At 38.8% G+C, this 14,435-nt stretch overlaps 1 protein-coding gene across 8 annotated transcripts in view; it reads left to right on the top strand.

Moving 5' to 3' along the window:
- LOC122884548 (muscular LMNA-interacting protein) overlaps positions 1-14,435 on the top strand; it is a 29,572-nt gene that overhangs the window by 3,429 nt on the left and 11,708 nt on the right. For 3 of the 8 annotated variants that reach the window (XM_044214609.1, XM_044214607.1, XM_044214604.1), the window contains exons 2-8: positions 2,491-2,616; positions 8,929-9,066; positions 9,600-11,162; positions 11,895-11,966; positions 12,419-12,481; positions 12,567-12,650; positions 12,750-12,806. In XM_044214609.1, the coding sequence (XP_044070544.1) occupies positions 2,491-2,616; positions 8,929-9,066; positions 9,600-11,162; positions 11,895-11,966; positions 12,419-12,481; positions 12,567-12,650; positions 12,750-12,806 (2,103 nt within the window). The remainder of the gene's footprint in view (positions 1-2,490; positions 2,617-8,928; positions 9,067-9,599; positions 11,163-11,894; positions 11,967-12,418; positions 12,482-12,566; positions 12,651-12,749; positions 12,807-14,435) is intronic. The other 5 variants (XM_044214610.1, XM_044214605.1, XM_044214611.1 and 2 more) reach the window with 3 other exon arrangements.

Raw genomic sequence — 14,435 nt, 5'->3', positions numbered from 1 at the left:
ATGTGATGCACAGAGTAAGAAATAATAAAACACTGCTCTGAAAACTTCATTAAAATGTTTCCAGCAGGAGCAACAACATATCATTCAAATAACGAATGCAATTTTACATTTTAAAATAAGAAATCTGTGTTTGTAAACGTCTTGGTAATCATTTTGTTTCGCTGCTGCTTTTTTTTATCTTCTTCCAAATTTAACCTGCCACACATTATTATAAGAACCGGGCTGGCTGGCTGAACTTGTGTCTGCAGTGAAATTATGAGATGAAAGGTAAAACAGAACCTAATATGCTAATTCTCTGACTGTGTCTACATCAATAAGCAGATGATGTGTGATCCATTTTTTATTGTCTCAAGTGTCTGCTACAATACGCTCCACTGATTAGTGAAGGAAATCCCAGTGCCCTTACCCTCCAGTTTGCATTTTACAGATGACCCAACAACACTGTGGAGAGAAGAAGCGTGATTAGTAAGCAGCGGAAGTACTTTTGAGTGCGTGCTTTGATTGCTGCGGTGGGAATAAATAGAAAATGTTTTCACACAAAATGCCATTATATAAAGAGGTTGCTGTCTTTCATATATAGGAGCTTTTACCCACCACAAGTCGCAGCTCCAACTCTTCATACATTTTCTGGATGGGTGACCTCGGTGAAAATCAATCCATTTAACTATACAGGAAAAGCTGAGAGCCGGATGTATAGGTCACCTCTGCAGACAGTTTCACAGTATGGACCTGCTTGTCCCAGAGGTTGTTTTATACCATCAACACCAAAGTGGTTTGACACGAGCCCCTTTTCAGTTTCACAGAGGACATCACATATCTGTTTGGTAATGAAAACACTTATCTTAGATAACATGTTTGATGGGAGTTGTTTTGATTTTAAAAAAGCAACTTTCAATAATCATGTGATAAAAAAATTACATCCTGGGTGCTAAAAGCTGGCGGTCAGGAGTTGCTGCACGTTAATAAGAAAGATCCGTTAATAACGTAAAGTATTGTGATCAAAATTGGTGCAAATACAACAAAATCCAGCCACAAAGCAAGAGGCCACAGTATAAAGGCTGCGATTCTACATTCATTGCAGTAACCAGATGCAAACAGAGAGATAGTAATAAAAAACAATGCACAATCTACAATTGTACATGGACAGATGCTTAGAAGATCAGTACCTCTCACATCAAGCTACAACCTGCAGCTGGTTAGCTTGGCAAAAAGACTGGAAATAGGGTGAAACAGGTAGCCTGGCTCTGTCCAAAGGTAACAAAATCTGCCTACCAGCACCTCTAAAGCTATGTGGTTTTATCTGGAGTTACGCTGGATTATTTCTTTCTTGTTCGAGGAACCACTCGACTTTTTGGCTTATTTTCCTTATTTGTTTTCTTGCCAAGAGTTAGATGAGAAGATCAATTCTCATATCTGTACACAAAATATGAAACTACAGCCAGCAGGCGATTAGCTTAGCTTAGCATAATGACTAGAAATAGGGGAAAACAGCCTGGCTTGTGAGCTTTAGAGGTGCTGGTAGGTGAATTTCTTATACTTTTAGACAGAAAGGCCAGGCTAGTCGTGTTTCCCGTCTTTATGCTAAACTAAGCTTACCTGTTGCTGGCTGTAACTTCATATTTACCATACACACATGAGAGTGACATCTCATGTAACTCTCTGCAAGTGAATAAGCGTATTTCCCCAAATGCCATTTAACAAGGCAGCAAAAGATGCATGTTGGATATTCAGAATCAGAATATTGCCTTGTGCTGTCTGCATCGCGGTCCTTGATCCACTTGTGCTTGTTGTAGTGGTCATTTATTATGATGTGACGACACATCGGCTCGACAGCACAGCCGGCAATGCTGCAAGAGCGCCTGCCACTTGCATTTACAGAAGCAGAATCCCTGACAATGGCTACATGTTAAGTTACGGTTGTTTAGTGCCTGCAGTGGAAAAGGCCCATAGATTTCAAAGCTGCTCAAGTTTTAGTCACCATGGCATTAGTTTAACACAAAGGGAGCATCTTATTTATACAGAGGTTCAGTGAGACATCTTTAGCATTTTTCACCCAGACTGACAGCACAGCACAGTACCACACATGCGGTGCCTTATGCAGACGAGAACATGAACCGATTTAATTGCGACTCATTACTCCTTATTGAGATTGGATGTGTCGAGGCTTTGAGCTGCAGGGTGCTAACTAATCTATGTGTGCGTGTGATGATGGCTCATTAGTGGCGGGGTATAGTTACACAACCCTGTGAAGCAGAAATAAATAAGATATTCTAAATCTGAAATTCAGTGGTAATCAACTCTGAGAAACATGGATTTTATGGATAGCTCATCATGATCCTTTAAATTAGTTTTTTAATAGGGAAGAAGTCATTATGACTGACTCATCATTTACTGTAAGTAAGTGTTTGTGCTTGACACGGAAATTACTGGGAAATTCTTATCAAGAGCTTGTAACGTGGACGATTTGTTCCTCTCGCCTCTGTTTTACAGGTTTCAATAGGAGTGCCATCTAAGCCTTCTATTTTCACTTTTGTGCCAGTGGTGCGGAAATTACCAATTGAAAGCATTATTACTGAGGAGGACAGATCGGGAGCTCTGACAGGAAAACCAAATAAGGTACAGAAGCAGCATAAGATTAAAAAGTGATATTATCGCCTATCTGTAACATGATTAATGCTTTTACTACAAGGCGTTTATCAAAGTGCATGTGCTGACTTTATACATAATGTGAGTTTTAGCTAATTGACTTTTCTTTGTATTGCCACCTGGTATCTGTGTTTGCTTGTAGTGTTATTTTTAACATCACTCTGGGAGACAAACTTACTCATGTTTTATATTTGGGGAATATTCACTGACTCACCAGCTTTAAAAATGATCCCACTCAGCCTGTCCGACTCCTCAGTCATCAAAACTTCCTCCAGTTTATCACAAAAGTTGATGTAATCTAGTTTTTGAGCCTGCAGCCTCATGCTACAAAATGTTAAAGATTACCAGTTTAAATGCACCCAGCCTGTCCCTGTTTAAGCATATGAATATGAGTACTTTCTTCTTATATATGAGGTGACAGATATGCCTTTATGTTCCCCACTCTCCATTTATTCTAAAAATGACATTCATCAAACTTATGAGCCTTGACTTACAGTATTTTTACCACAAAAGACTTTTTGAAAATTTCACTTTGAATAGTATTTATTTGAACTTCCAACAGTAGAGACAAAATAACTTGCAAAACCTGCATGTGAGTGTGCAGAAAACTCTTAATAAGGATTATGGACAACATGATGAGTGTGAGATTCCTCTGAACTTCTTTTGAATATAAAGTGAAACAAACTATAAGAGGTCCATGAGCCAAAAAATCTAATTCTGCAACTTTTAGGCCTTTTCAAATGACACACCTTTGCTTCTGGGTAAGACTCAGTCTCACTCTTACCAGCAGCAATTACATCCCCGACTTCCTTCTCAGACAGTGGAACAGCTCTCACTGTGACTCATCTTCAGGGAGAAATAAGCAAAATAGATTTGCAAGCTGTAATCATTTCTTAATTTGAGAATATATCCGTAAACATTAAAATTTCAGTTATATGTTAGATGCTGTCAATACGAAATGTTATAATGTTATATATTTCATGTTAAACGGTTTCCACAATGGTTTTTACATTGTAGTTGGAATGAACATCATTGATTGATATGATTTGACACCATCCAATTATTTTATGTATTCCAAGCACCCGACTCACACAGCACACATCAATATCAACTATATTCTTTAACAACATCAGGGATCGAATCAGATGTTCTAAGATAAAATTTTTCTTGCATGTGATTTTCAGTAAGTGACACCAGATATTTGTGGTGTCAATCAGATTTCTCAGCTCATTATATAAAATGTATTATAAAGAAGAAAACATGTTTTTTACACTGGGTTGAAACAAAAAGTAAAGAATAAAACAACTGATTAAAAGGCAAATATCAACAGAAACTCTTCGTTTGTAAACTACACAGAAACACACATGGCAATAATAATATTTTTTCTTTTGGCATATGTTTTTTGATTTTTCATTTTTCTGACTCCGGGCTCAACTTTATGTAGGGACTACTTTAATGCACACAAACTACTCATGTTATTGAAACCAACCATCCTGGGTCCCCCGTGGTGTCGATTGCTGAAGGGGTTAATGTGTTATTAGATGTTCATCCAGCACCAACATCACAGCAGCAACAAAGCTCTTGGTGCCTCGGGACAGCCGACTGCAGCCTGAAGTCAACTCGCTGGCTGCCTATGTGATACTTCAAAGGGTCTTCTCACTGGGGGGGCTGCTATTACTTAAAGAAGTAGCAACCTTTTATGTTATTAACCATGAACATATGACTATTTATCTGCAAACCTCTGAACAACCCCGTGTTTTAGCATACATAGGAGGTATTATCTTTTCATACATGCACAATATTGGATTGTGTGTCATGTGTTTGAATCCTCCCTCACTATATGTACATGGCTTTGTACTCATTTCTTTCTGCCATGTCTTTATTTGAACTCCATTTGTACGTCTGTAACTCTATCGCCATCTTTGTCTCATATTGTTGTTTCGTTAATTATTTTTACCACAGACCAGTGCCATCGATTTCAAAAACCAAATTTGATTTTGGTGACACACTTTTTTTGCTTTATAACTAGCAGTGGGTGAAAAAGTACTTAGATCCTTTACTTTAAAAGTCCTGCATTCAAAATTTTACTTGTGTAAAAGCACAGATGTATTGGCAGCAAGTACTCATTATGCAGAATGTCCCTTTCAGAGGTTTATATCACTATATTAGTATATTATAATGCTGGTCGAGCTGGAGGTTCATCTACTCTATATGGCATTTTCATCTATAGAAATGTGTCATATTTTATAACATGATGGTTTATTATTTTCAAATTGTGATCTGTAAGGTAACTAGTAACTATAGGCTCGCTGTGAAGTAGCAGATTAAAAAGTACAATATTTCCTTCTGAAATGTAGGGGTGTAGAAGTATTAAGTAGCATCAAGTAAAGTAATAGTACCTCAATATTGTACTCAAGTACAGTAGATGAATAAATGTTGAACTTAGTTACTTTCTATCACTGATATTATTATTCAGCACGTGAGAAGAAAAAGAAATCTTGCACAGTCTTGTGCTCTTTTGTCAGTAATATTTTGTTACTAAACATGTAAAATTGTATGAATGTAAAACTGAAAGGAAAAGTTTCTTGCCGAGAGTTGACGAGAAGATCAATACCACTCTCACTCTCATGTCTGTAGGATAAATATGAAGCTACAGCCAGCAGCTGGTTAGTTTAGCTTAGCATTAAGATTGGAAACAGGGGGGAAACAGCTAGCCTGGCTCTGTCCAACGACAACAAAATTTGCCTACCTTGAAAGTTCATTCATTAATATGTTATGTCTTGTTTATTTAATGCGTACCAAAAAGTAAGACTAACTTTTCCCCTCCTGCTTCCAATCTTGCTAAGCTAAGCTAACCACCTTCTGGCTCCAGATTCATATTTACCGTACAGACATGACAGTGGTATCGTTCTTCTCATCTCATTCTCAGCTGGAAAGTGTATTTCCCAAAACTATTTCTTTAACACACTATTTATCTTTAAACCATCTTACACAACATCCAGAACCCTTTGCCTTATATGAAAATGCATTCAGTGTAATCAGATATGAGAAGTTTCTGTTAGTTTGTGTTGGTTTGAATGCTGCCAGACAGTGAAGTATGTTGATAAAGTCTCTTCATGAGCATTAACCTTTGGGTGTGGCACGTGGATGCAGTTTTGGCACAAGGTCAATTGTTTTGCTTTCTCACTCCGTTTCTTATTCTGCACACACACACACTCACATGTTGGCAGGTATACTGTTAAATGATTATCAGGAGAGCACAAAATATATAGTTAAAATACAAAAATATAGTTAACAGCTGTTTGCAGCTTAGAGTGAGTGACATCTTGTCGTATGACTACTAATACTCCCTGCGGTGAGACAGCTTCTATATTGAGATATCAGTGTGAAGAATGTAAAGGATTACCTGTGAGACAGTCGACAGCTCATTAATCCAACACTGTGATTTAGAGCAGCCTGCACTGCTGACACAAATCAAAAGAAAGAATTTGCACATGTGCCCTTTAGTATTTCAAATTAGTAAGTGTAACCTCAAGTAGTCATTATTAGTTTGTATTCTGAGTGGCCACCATTCATTTGAAATATGAAGTACTACAACACAATACTCAAAGCATCCCCAAGTAACTATCTTCTCAATTCAAATTAGAGGGTATATTTTCTATTTCTCTACATTAGTTGAGGTGAGAGCAGGTGAGCAAATATTTTCTCTCTGAAATAGCCAGAACAACTATTCTGTTCTGTTATTTTGTTCAGTTTGTGCCAGAAGAAGGCAATCTTTGGTCAACTACCATTTGAAAGTAACCAGAATAAATTAAACAAAATGTGTTTATCTTAATTCGTCAAGAACTTTGCCTGAAGCCAGAACCACACACCAAATTTGATAAAATGAAGTAAAAATATCGAATACATGCAATGGCTATAATTTATCACTCTTGCATGACCTGACTGTGCAGTTTTATGCCAACAGATTTAAATTTGTTTTGTTTTGAAAAAAATTTGATTTCAGCCAGTCGTCTGAGTCATTACGATATGATCATATGTGCAGTCTTAAGACATGTCAGGTGAAAAACTCACATTTACTTACAGTGCATTTAATTTAAGTTTTAAATATAACTGCTTTTGACACACAGTATGTGATGATATTATTGACATAAGCAACCATTTATGTTAAATACATTCCCAGGAATAAATGTCATTCTGGCAGCCTTTCATTTGTTTGATTACAGCTTATCTAGAATAAGGTAAAAGAAAAGCAGTGAGAGAATTATTTAATTGATTCCGAAAACTGAAGGGTGTCATTATTATCTGGTGTCATATATATTTTTAGGATCATAATTACCATAAATGTGGGAGTTCATGTCAGTAATGAGGCATGTCATAAGCAGTTACCCTTTTTAGCGCCACTTAAATGTCACACATATTATCCTAGAATATTCCTTTACCTGGAGTGAATGCATATTTTCATATTTGAATCATATCCTATGTTATTTATTATCTTATATATATTCTGTACACCAATGACTGTCGTAAGGAGTTTGACACATTGTGAAGTTTGCAGACGATACAGTTATAGTGAGCCTGCTGAACAATGCTGAAATGTCTCATGGTTCTGAATTGGTGTAAATAAGCTTTTTTAGAATTGAATGTGACAAAAATCAAGGACATGTGCATTGATTTCACCATCCAACTCCTGCACACTATAATTAATGGACAAGATGTTGAGATTGTTGAGTATTTGGGCATCATTATTGATAATAAGATGACCTTTGATAGGATACAGATATGCTGAGTAAGAAAAGCCAGCAGCGTCTTTTTTCCAGGTTGATAGATCTCTGGTGTCATTGTTTTATAAGTCTTTTACTGAGTCAGTTTTCACTTTTTCAATAATCTACTGGTGTGTATCCCTCAACCTCAAATAGAAAAACTCATTAACAAGGGTGATGAAAGTCAGTAGCAAAATCAATGGCACTCAGCAGAAAAGTCTATCTGAACTGTACAACAAAGAAGGCAGAGTCCATTATATCTGACAGTCCCCACCCCCTGCACTTTAAAAGTGAAAACACATTTCCCAAAATGTCAAACTCTTTCTTTAGATTATACATTCATACAGTTTAACATGCTTTAGAGTAAAAAATGTTAGTAAACACAAGAGAAGAAAGTAAATTTGTACAAGGTTTTTACCACATGCTGACATTATTTTTCAGTGCCTAGTCATCAGAGGTGGAAAGTTAAACATTTCCTCAAGTACTGTACTTAAATACATTTGAGGTATTGTTATTGTTATTGTTACCTTTTACAGTACTTCTACTCCACTATATTTCAGAGCACAATTTTGAGCACCTATTATCGTGCAGAAAGTTATGCTTGTCAACATTAATACATTTTCCTTTGTTGGTTTTGAGATACATAAAATGCTCAAATTTTCACTTGTATTTGATTTAATTTAATGAATTTTGTACCAGGAGGAGCTAGTTAAATTAATGTGTATTGATCAGCTGGGAAGGCCCCTATTAGGAAATGACAAGACACAACATAGCTGCATACTCTAGTGAGACTGTTCTCACCAGAAAAACGACAATAAAGGTCATTGATTCATCACTGAAAACAACTTTCAACTAATGTTTTCCTGACAAGTGTGAAATTGTTATAGCCTCTTAGCAGTGAATAGAAACCTTCTGGGGGGGGGGGGGTTGACTGGCTGTACAAAGTGTCTTAGTTTGACACAGGACACCTGTGTTTGCATGCTGTCTCTCGCCAACAGTCAGTGTTGGTTTCTTTCAACCACGACTAACTTTCCCAAACTTTAAACAAGCAGTTTTGGTTGCCTAAAGGTCAGATGACGTGCTGATTCTAGCAAAATATAACTCCTGTATGTAGGATTTCAGAATGTTGGCAACTTCTACTGGTAGAGTGAAAACAGACACTGTGGCAGACAGAATGTATTTATACAAAACAACAAATACAAATAGATAACTGTAGCAATGATGGCTTACTACCAGTTTGGACTTACTGCTAAACAAACTTTTTGCTTTACTTCTTGTCATTTCTGATGCTTTAAAGCCGTGTGTGTATGAAAGGCCGCTTCACAGTTGTTCAGTTCTGCACACAAGTCATGTACTACACAAATGTCAGCAGGACATGTACGTGTTCATGTGAATTATATGTGTGGGGCATGTGGTGAAACCAAGCACACCCCTGAGCTCAGAGAGGCTCGCTGAAGTTCACCTCAGGTTTCACTTGCTCAGTTCCTCCTAAACATTTGCTTCCATTTTCTCCTGTCAGAACGTAGCTGCGTCCCATGAGGAAACAACCAGGGAGACCATGATGGACGGGGACATTTTCAAAGCAGATAAAGTCTTTATCAAAGACTCTGTGGAGGCAGGAGCAGGAAAAGTAATCCAACCAGGGACAAAACTACAAGTAAGTACAACATGAGCACTCTCAATGTCATGGGGAATCTATGATAAAAAAGCTTTGACATATTACAATGTAGATATCTGTGTGCGTGTGTGTGTGTGTGTGTGTGTGTGTGTGTGTGTGTGTGGAATACTTTATATCTGTATATTTATGCAGGGTAAATACACACGCATACACCTTGACATATATGATAGCATTGAGATAAATTAAAAAATTACATGATTGTCCAAGGTGGACATTTATTGCCTTTCAAATCTGACAGTTTAATTAGACCCTAATAATAAGTTAATATGCAAATAGTCCATTCATAGGGTTAACTCTATAAGTGGTTTATTTTAGTTCTGCTTTTGCAGAGTGTAAGATAGCGGCTTCATTAAATTACTGAATTCTTTCAGCACAAAATAGACGCTACTGACAGAACCTTGTTACAAACTTGTCCAACATTTTGGTCACTCTGGCTTTCAACAGTTTGAAGTGAAAGTCAGATAAAGCATAGAAAAAAGTAGCCATTTAATGAAAACTTTTTTGTTTTTCAGTTAAATCCGTCACCGGATCACGTGAGCCTCTCTCAAACCAAAGCCTCTCCTTCAGTCAGTGCTCAGTCTGAAAATACGCTCAACCACGTAGCTGCCGGGAAAGCCTCTATGGAAACAGCTGTTGATAAACACAGGGGCATTTCATGTCATGATACCTCTGGACTTGCTGAGGTTAGCTCGGGTTTCTTTGTAAATAGAGCGTCTGTGTCAGAAGACAGAACAAGCCCCACAAGCTCCGCAGACCTGTTCCCAACCCCGGCTTCATCCAGAGAGTCCATCCTCTCAGAGGCCTCGGACAAAGAGAAGAGCTGGTCGGCAGTGCAGCTTTCCTCTGTAACCTCTCCTGCTTCTTTTAGCCGTACTGTTTCTCCCTGCTCATCCGTCCTCTCTGGCATCTTCTCCCCTGCTGTCGTACAGCTCAAGAGGCACTTTCTCGCGCCTGGTTCTAGTCTGGTTCACACCCCTCAAACCTGTTTCTCATCCTGCGAGAGCCTGTCCTCCTCTGTCTGTCCCCAGTCGCCTCCTCCCCGGCACCGGCCTCCCCTCACCCGACTCTCCCTCCTCACTGCCATCCTGAGAAAAGGCCGTCTTCCTGTTCTGTCCTCTGCTCTGCAGAGGCCTTACACCCCCTGCTGGCCTGTCAACCCTGTGACCTTGTCCTTCTGTAACGCGTGCTCAGCAGCCTCCAGCGTGGCCTCCATTCCCCTGGAGTTTTCCTCTCGGTTCTCCTCATCGGCGTCTATAGATAGTCAGAACCACGTTCACAGGGAGCATAATAGATGCGTCACTGCTCCTCCACCTGTGCACTCAGAAGAGCTCAGCAGAGCGTGCCCTCAAACTCAAGTGAAAAGATGCTCGGAGCAAATTCGCTCAAGCAGTGCGCCTAGATGGGAGCAGGTTATTTCACCCCCGCCAGTGAAGAGCAGCACACTACCCCGAGCTCCACTGCCTCTGTTTTGCTCAAACTTCAAATCTGTTTCTCCACTAAAGCATAAAGAAATAGACTGTGCGACTTCCACAAAACTGCAACACACACACGTCTCCCTTTCCAAGCCCCTTGAGCTGAAGCCCATCAGCACTCACAATAACCTTAAAAATCTCATCTCCCCGTCCCCTAAACTTATTAATGAGCAAGAGAAATGGAGTCGTCCGCCAAATTCATCCCTCTCAAGGCTTCGCTCACTTTCTCAACAGCTGAGATCTCCACCTGTCTGCCCTCCTCGGCTTCAGCCTTCTCAGTCACGCACACACACGGCATCACCTCTCCCTCCTTTACAACACACTGCAGGAAGGTGTGAGTCAGGGAGACGCTGCCCTGATTCCAAAAGTGCCTCAACATCAGAAGGTTTTCACAGAGCTCACTGTTTGTCTCCTTCCCGCTACACACCCATCGCTTTCCCCGGATGGCCGTCACCCACCAGCTCCCCCACGCCTACACCCTCTCCTGCCCCACCAATCAGAGACCTCACCCCGTCCCCTTCTCTCTCCCTGCGCTCCACGCCCTCCCCAAGGCCGGGGAGTGGAATATCAGACTGCAGTGACAGGGAGGGTAAAAAAAGAAAGGTAGCCTCTCTGCTTGGGATATGCATGACTTGTTTAAACTGAGGATATTATTTAATATGTTCCATGTGACATACGGTTGCTGTGTAGTTAAAAACAGATTTCACTCACTTGATAGCTGGATATCAAGTGTGGAGCTGCTTTTAGATTTCTGTTTGTCTTTGCCATGTAATTGATGTTTTTATAGATCTTTGCTTCACCAGAGATTTGCACATTGCTTGGTTTTTAATGACTGACATATCTGAATATGTCAAAGCCAGAGGGAACCCATCATCATTAAGAATGACACAGCAGCTTTTTAAAACTCTGTAGGCCAGACATACGATGTGAAGTTAAGTAACAACATTCCAGAGTATTATACAGTTTATTTAGTGCAACCAGAGAAATATAAGTTGATGTGGGACACAGTTGTCTAGTTTTCAGTGTGGAAAAGTTGTAACTGAACTTTTTGCTGACAGTCAGTCAAATGAACCATCTGAGCAGCAACAAGGCGATGCCGTGAAAGCAGACCAACACACTTCAGTACTGTTCTTACCGTCGAGCGTCTCGAGTGTGGCTGTTTTGCATGATTAGTAGCCTGCAGCAGTGTGATAAAGCATGCCTAAAGAAATGTAAAACACATATGATGAATTTCCACGAGACATTCCACAAAGTCTATCTTCAGTAAAATGCAGAAATTTGAATTGTAAATTAACTTATCTTCACTGTCTGCTCTTCTCTCTCTATAAACTCTAGAAACACAAGATTAAGTTAAGTTACAAATCGCTCGCTGCAATTCCCACAAACACCCTTCTGTTGGATCAGCAGGTGAGTTCATGTATTATGCATTACATGCATTATGTGAGGACTGTAAAATGGGAATAAACTCACACGCTATAAAGTTATCATTATAAAAGGGGCTTTTCTATATGAAAAGATTAATCTTAAGTCCCCACTCATAGAGGCTTTATAGAGAATTATATTTTTATTTGTAATTGCAAAAACTTGTGAGGCAACAAATGACTATCAAATTTACAGGCTATAGATGCAACTGAAAGAGCATAAATTTTTAACATGGCATATTGCTGTGTTATCTACACTGCAGTGTGATACATTCACAGCTGCAGAGGAGGGAGATCTGTCTGTGAAGAATACAGAGTGGATGAATACGAATTGTGTGGAGATGTTGCTATGTTGTCTAAGCCCACTGTATAATCACTCACTCACCCAAGCAGTCTTGGCAGGGAGCTCAATCTGTTCACTCTGCTTTGCATTCACAGGCCATAGACGAGGAGGTAGAGAGAGAAGAGAGTCCGTGTGACACGTTGGACACCCATGCTGAGGTATTACTGCACACATCACTGCTGCATTTCACTGCACACTTAACAGGACAGACTGGTAACATCAATAATTTGGTGCTTTCTACAGATGTGCTCACCCGCTCAGCTCCGGCAACAGTCAGAGGAACTTTATGCTGTTATTGATGACCTATTGGCAAATTCCACTCCAGCAGTGAGTTCAGTTAATTATATAATCTAAAATTAAACATGCACAAATGTTGATTTGTAATATTAAAAGTGATTTAATGGGTTTATTTTTGCAACCTTTAAGTACAAAACATCCCGGTCACTGCAGCCCTCCAGGTCATCGACTACCAACGTTCTGCAGGTGAAGAGTGTTTCTTTAACAGCATGTGACAAGTATGGCAAGCTCACTTTAAGTTTCTTAGAGAAATAGTTAATATACGCTTAGAAATACGCTTATTCGCTGATCGTTAGATGAGATGGTTGATACCTCTCTCGTGTCTGTACGGTAAATATGAAGCTGGAGCAGGAGATGATTCACTTAGCTAACAAAACAAAAACCGGAAGTGACTGCACCTGTCCAGGAAATAGTCTGGCACATAACCTCAGTAAAACCAAAGCTTGTAATTTTTACACTTTGTTTTTTGAATGAATTAAACAAGATATAACGTGTTAATTAGTGAGCTTCAGCAGTGCTGGTAGGTGGATTTTATTACCTTTGGACAGAGCCAGGCTAGCTGTTTCTGTCTTTATGCTAAGCTAAGCTGACTAGCAGCTGAATCCAGCTTCATATTGAATCTTCTCATCTAACGCTTGGCAAACTATTCCTTTAAATTTAGAGAAATAATCTGTATCATCTCGTTGTTCACATGTACCTGAAATTTAGCCTGACATGTTTTGGTATCTTTTAAAACTTTGGGATGTTCAATGGAATTTAAAATAAAGTTGAACCAATGCTTGTCCACACAACTTGATTTTGTAACAATGAACCCAAATGTAATAAAATCACCACAAAAATACAATCTCACGAGAAAAAAAATCACAGGACTGTTTCTGATTCTAAAGCCAAATGAAAAACTAAATATGGCTAAAATAAAGAATAAAGTAAAACTAAGTTAGTTTAGAAAAGCTGAAATACATTATTTTGTAAAAATATCTCCAATAGTTTGTCATCTGCATGATGTTGAGTGAAGTTAGATGTGACAGTAAGACTGACACATTTATTGTGGTTGGACTTAATGTCTGACAATGTAGAAAATGTCCGTTTGCACCAGAGCTGTCGCATACAGAGTGTAGGCATCATCTCATGCTACTTAGTGTGTAATTTCATTACTTCAGAAAATAACAAATGAACAAAGATGTTATCTGTTCATTCAAAGACAGTTTCTTGCAACTAGACAGTTGTTTATATAAAAATGAAACAACGTCACAAGTGCGACTCTGGATGCTTTGCCATCCTTGTTGTAGTTTTAGCATCTCTCACCAGCATGCTCAAAGTTATGGATTTCAGCTGTCAGCTAAAATAAAATTATAATAACAAAAATTGTAGAAAAAGAAAAGAGAAAAAGTAAGATAAAATAGAAAATAGGAAATGCAAAACTGTAGTAACCTCCGGGTAACGGAAACAAGTGCTCTGTACTGAGTTTTACTGAAACACAAACTGGAAGTGGGATAAAAGTGAATTCTGACCGTATAATCATCAGCACAAGAAATGAAAAGACTTCTGTTCATTTTTCATCAAAGGAATTGGGGGTTTCCAAAGAAAACAAGTGTTTGTGTGTGTGTGTGTGTGTGTGTGTGTGTGTGACGTAAGCATGGTGTGAATTTAGATGCTTGTCCAAGTTCAAGAGTAGAGTGATTCAAATGTGTGGATTTCAATCACTGACAAGGAAAAGACGACGTAATTGCTGCACGAGGAGAGAAAACTTAACACTTCAACTTTAGAATAAGGAAATAAAAAGGCAGTTGTTTGTTATCTTGCTTATTAACATAA

This window comes from Siniperca chuatsi, linkage group LG11 (assembly GCF_020085105.1).
Source record: "Siniperca chuatsi isolate FFG_IHB_CAS linkage group LG11, ASM2008510v1, whole genome shotgun sequence".
Lineage (NCBI taxonomy): Eukaryota > Metazoa > Chordata > Actinopteri > Centrarchiformes > Sinipercidae > Siniperca > Siniperca chuatsi.
The sequence above is the reverse complement of the archived record's forward strand: the minus strand, read 5'-3'. Positions and strand labels throughout refer to the sequence as shown.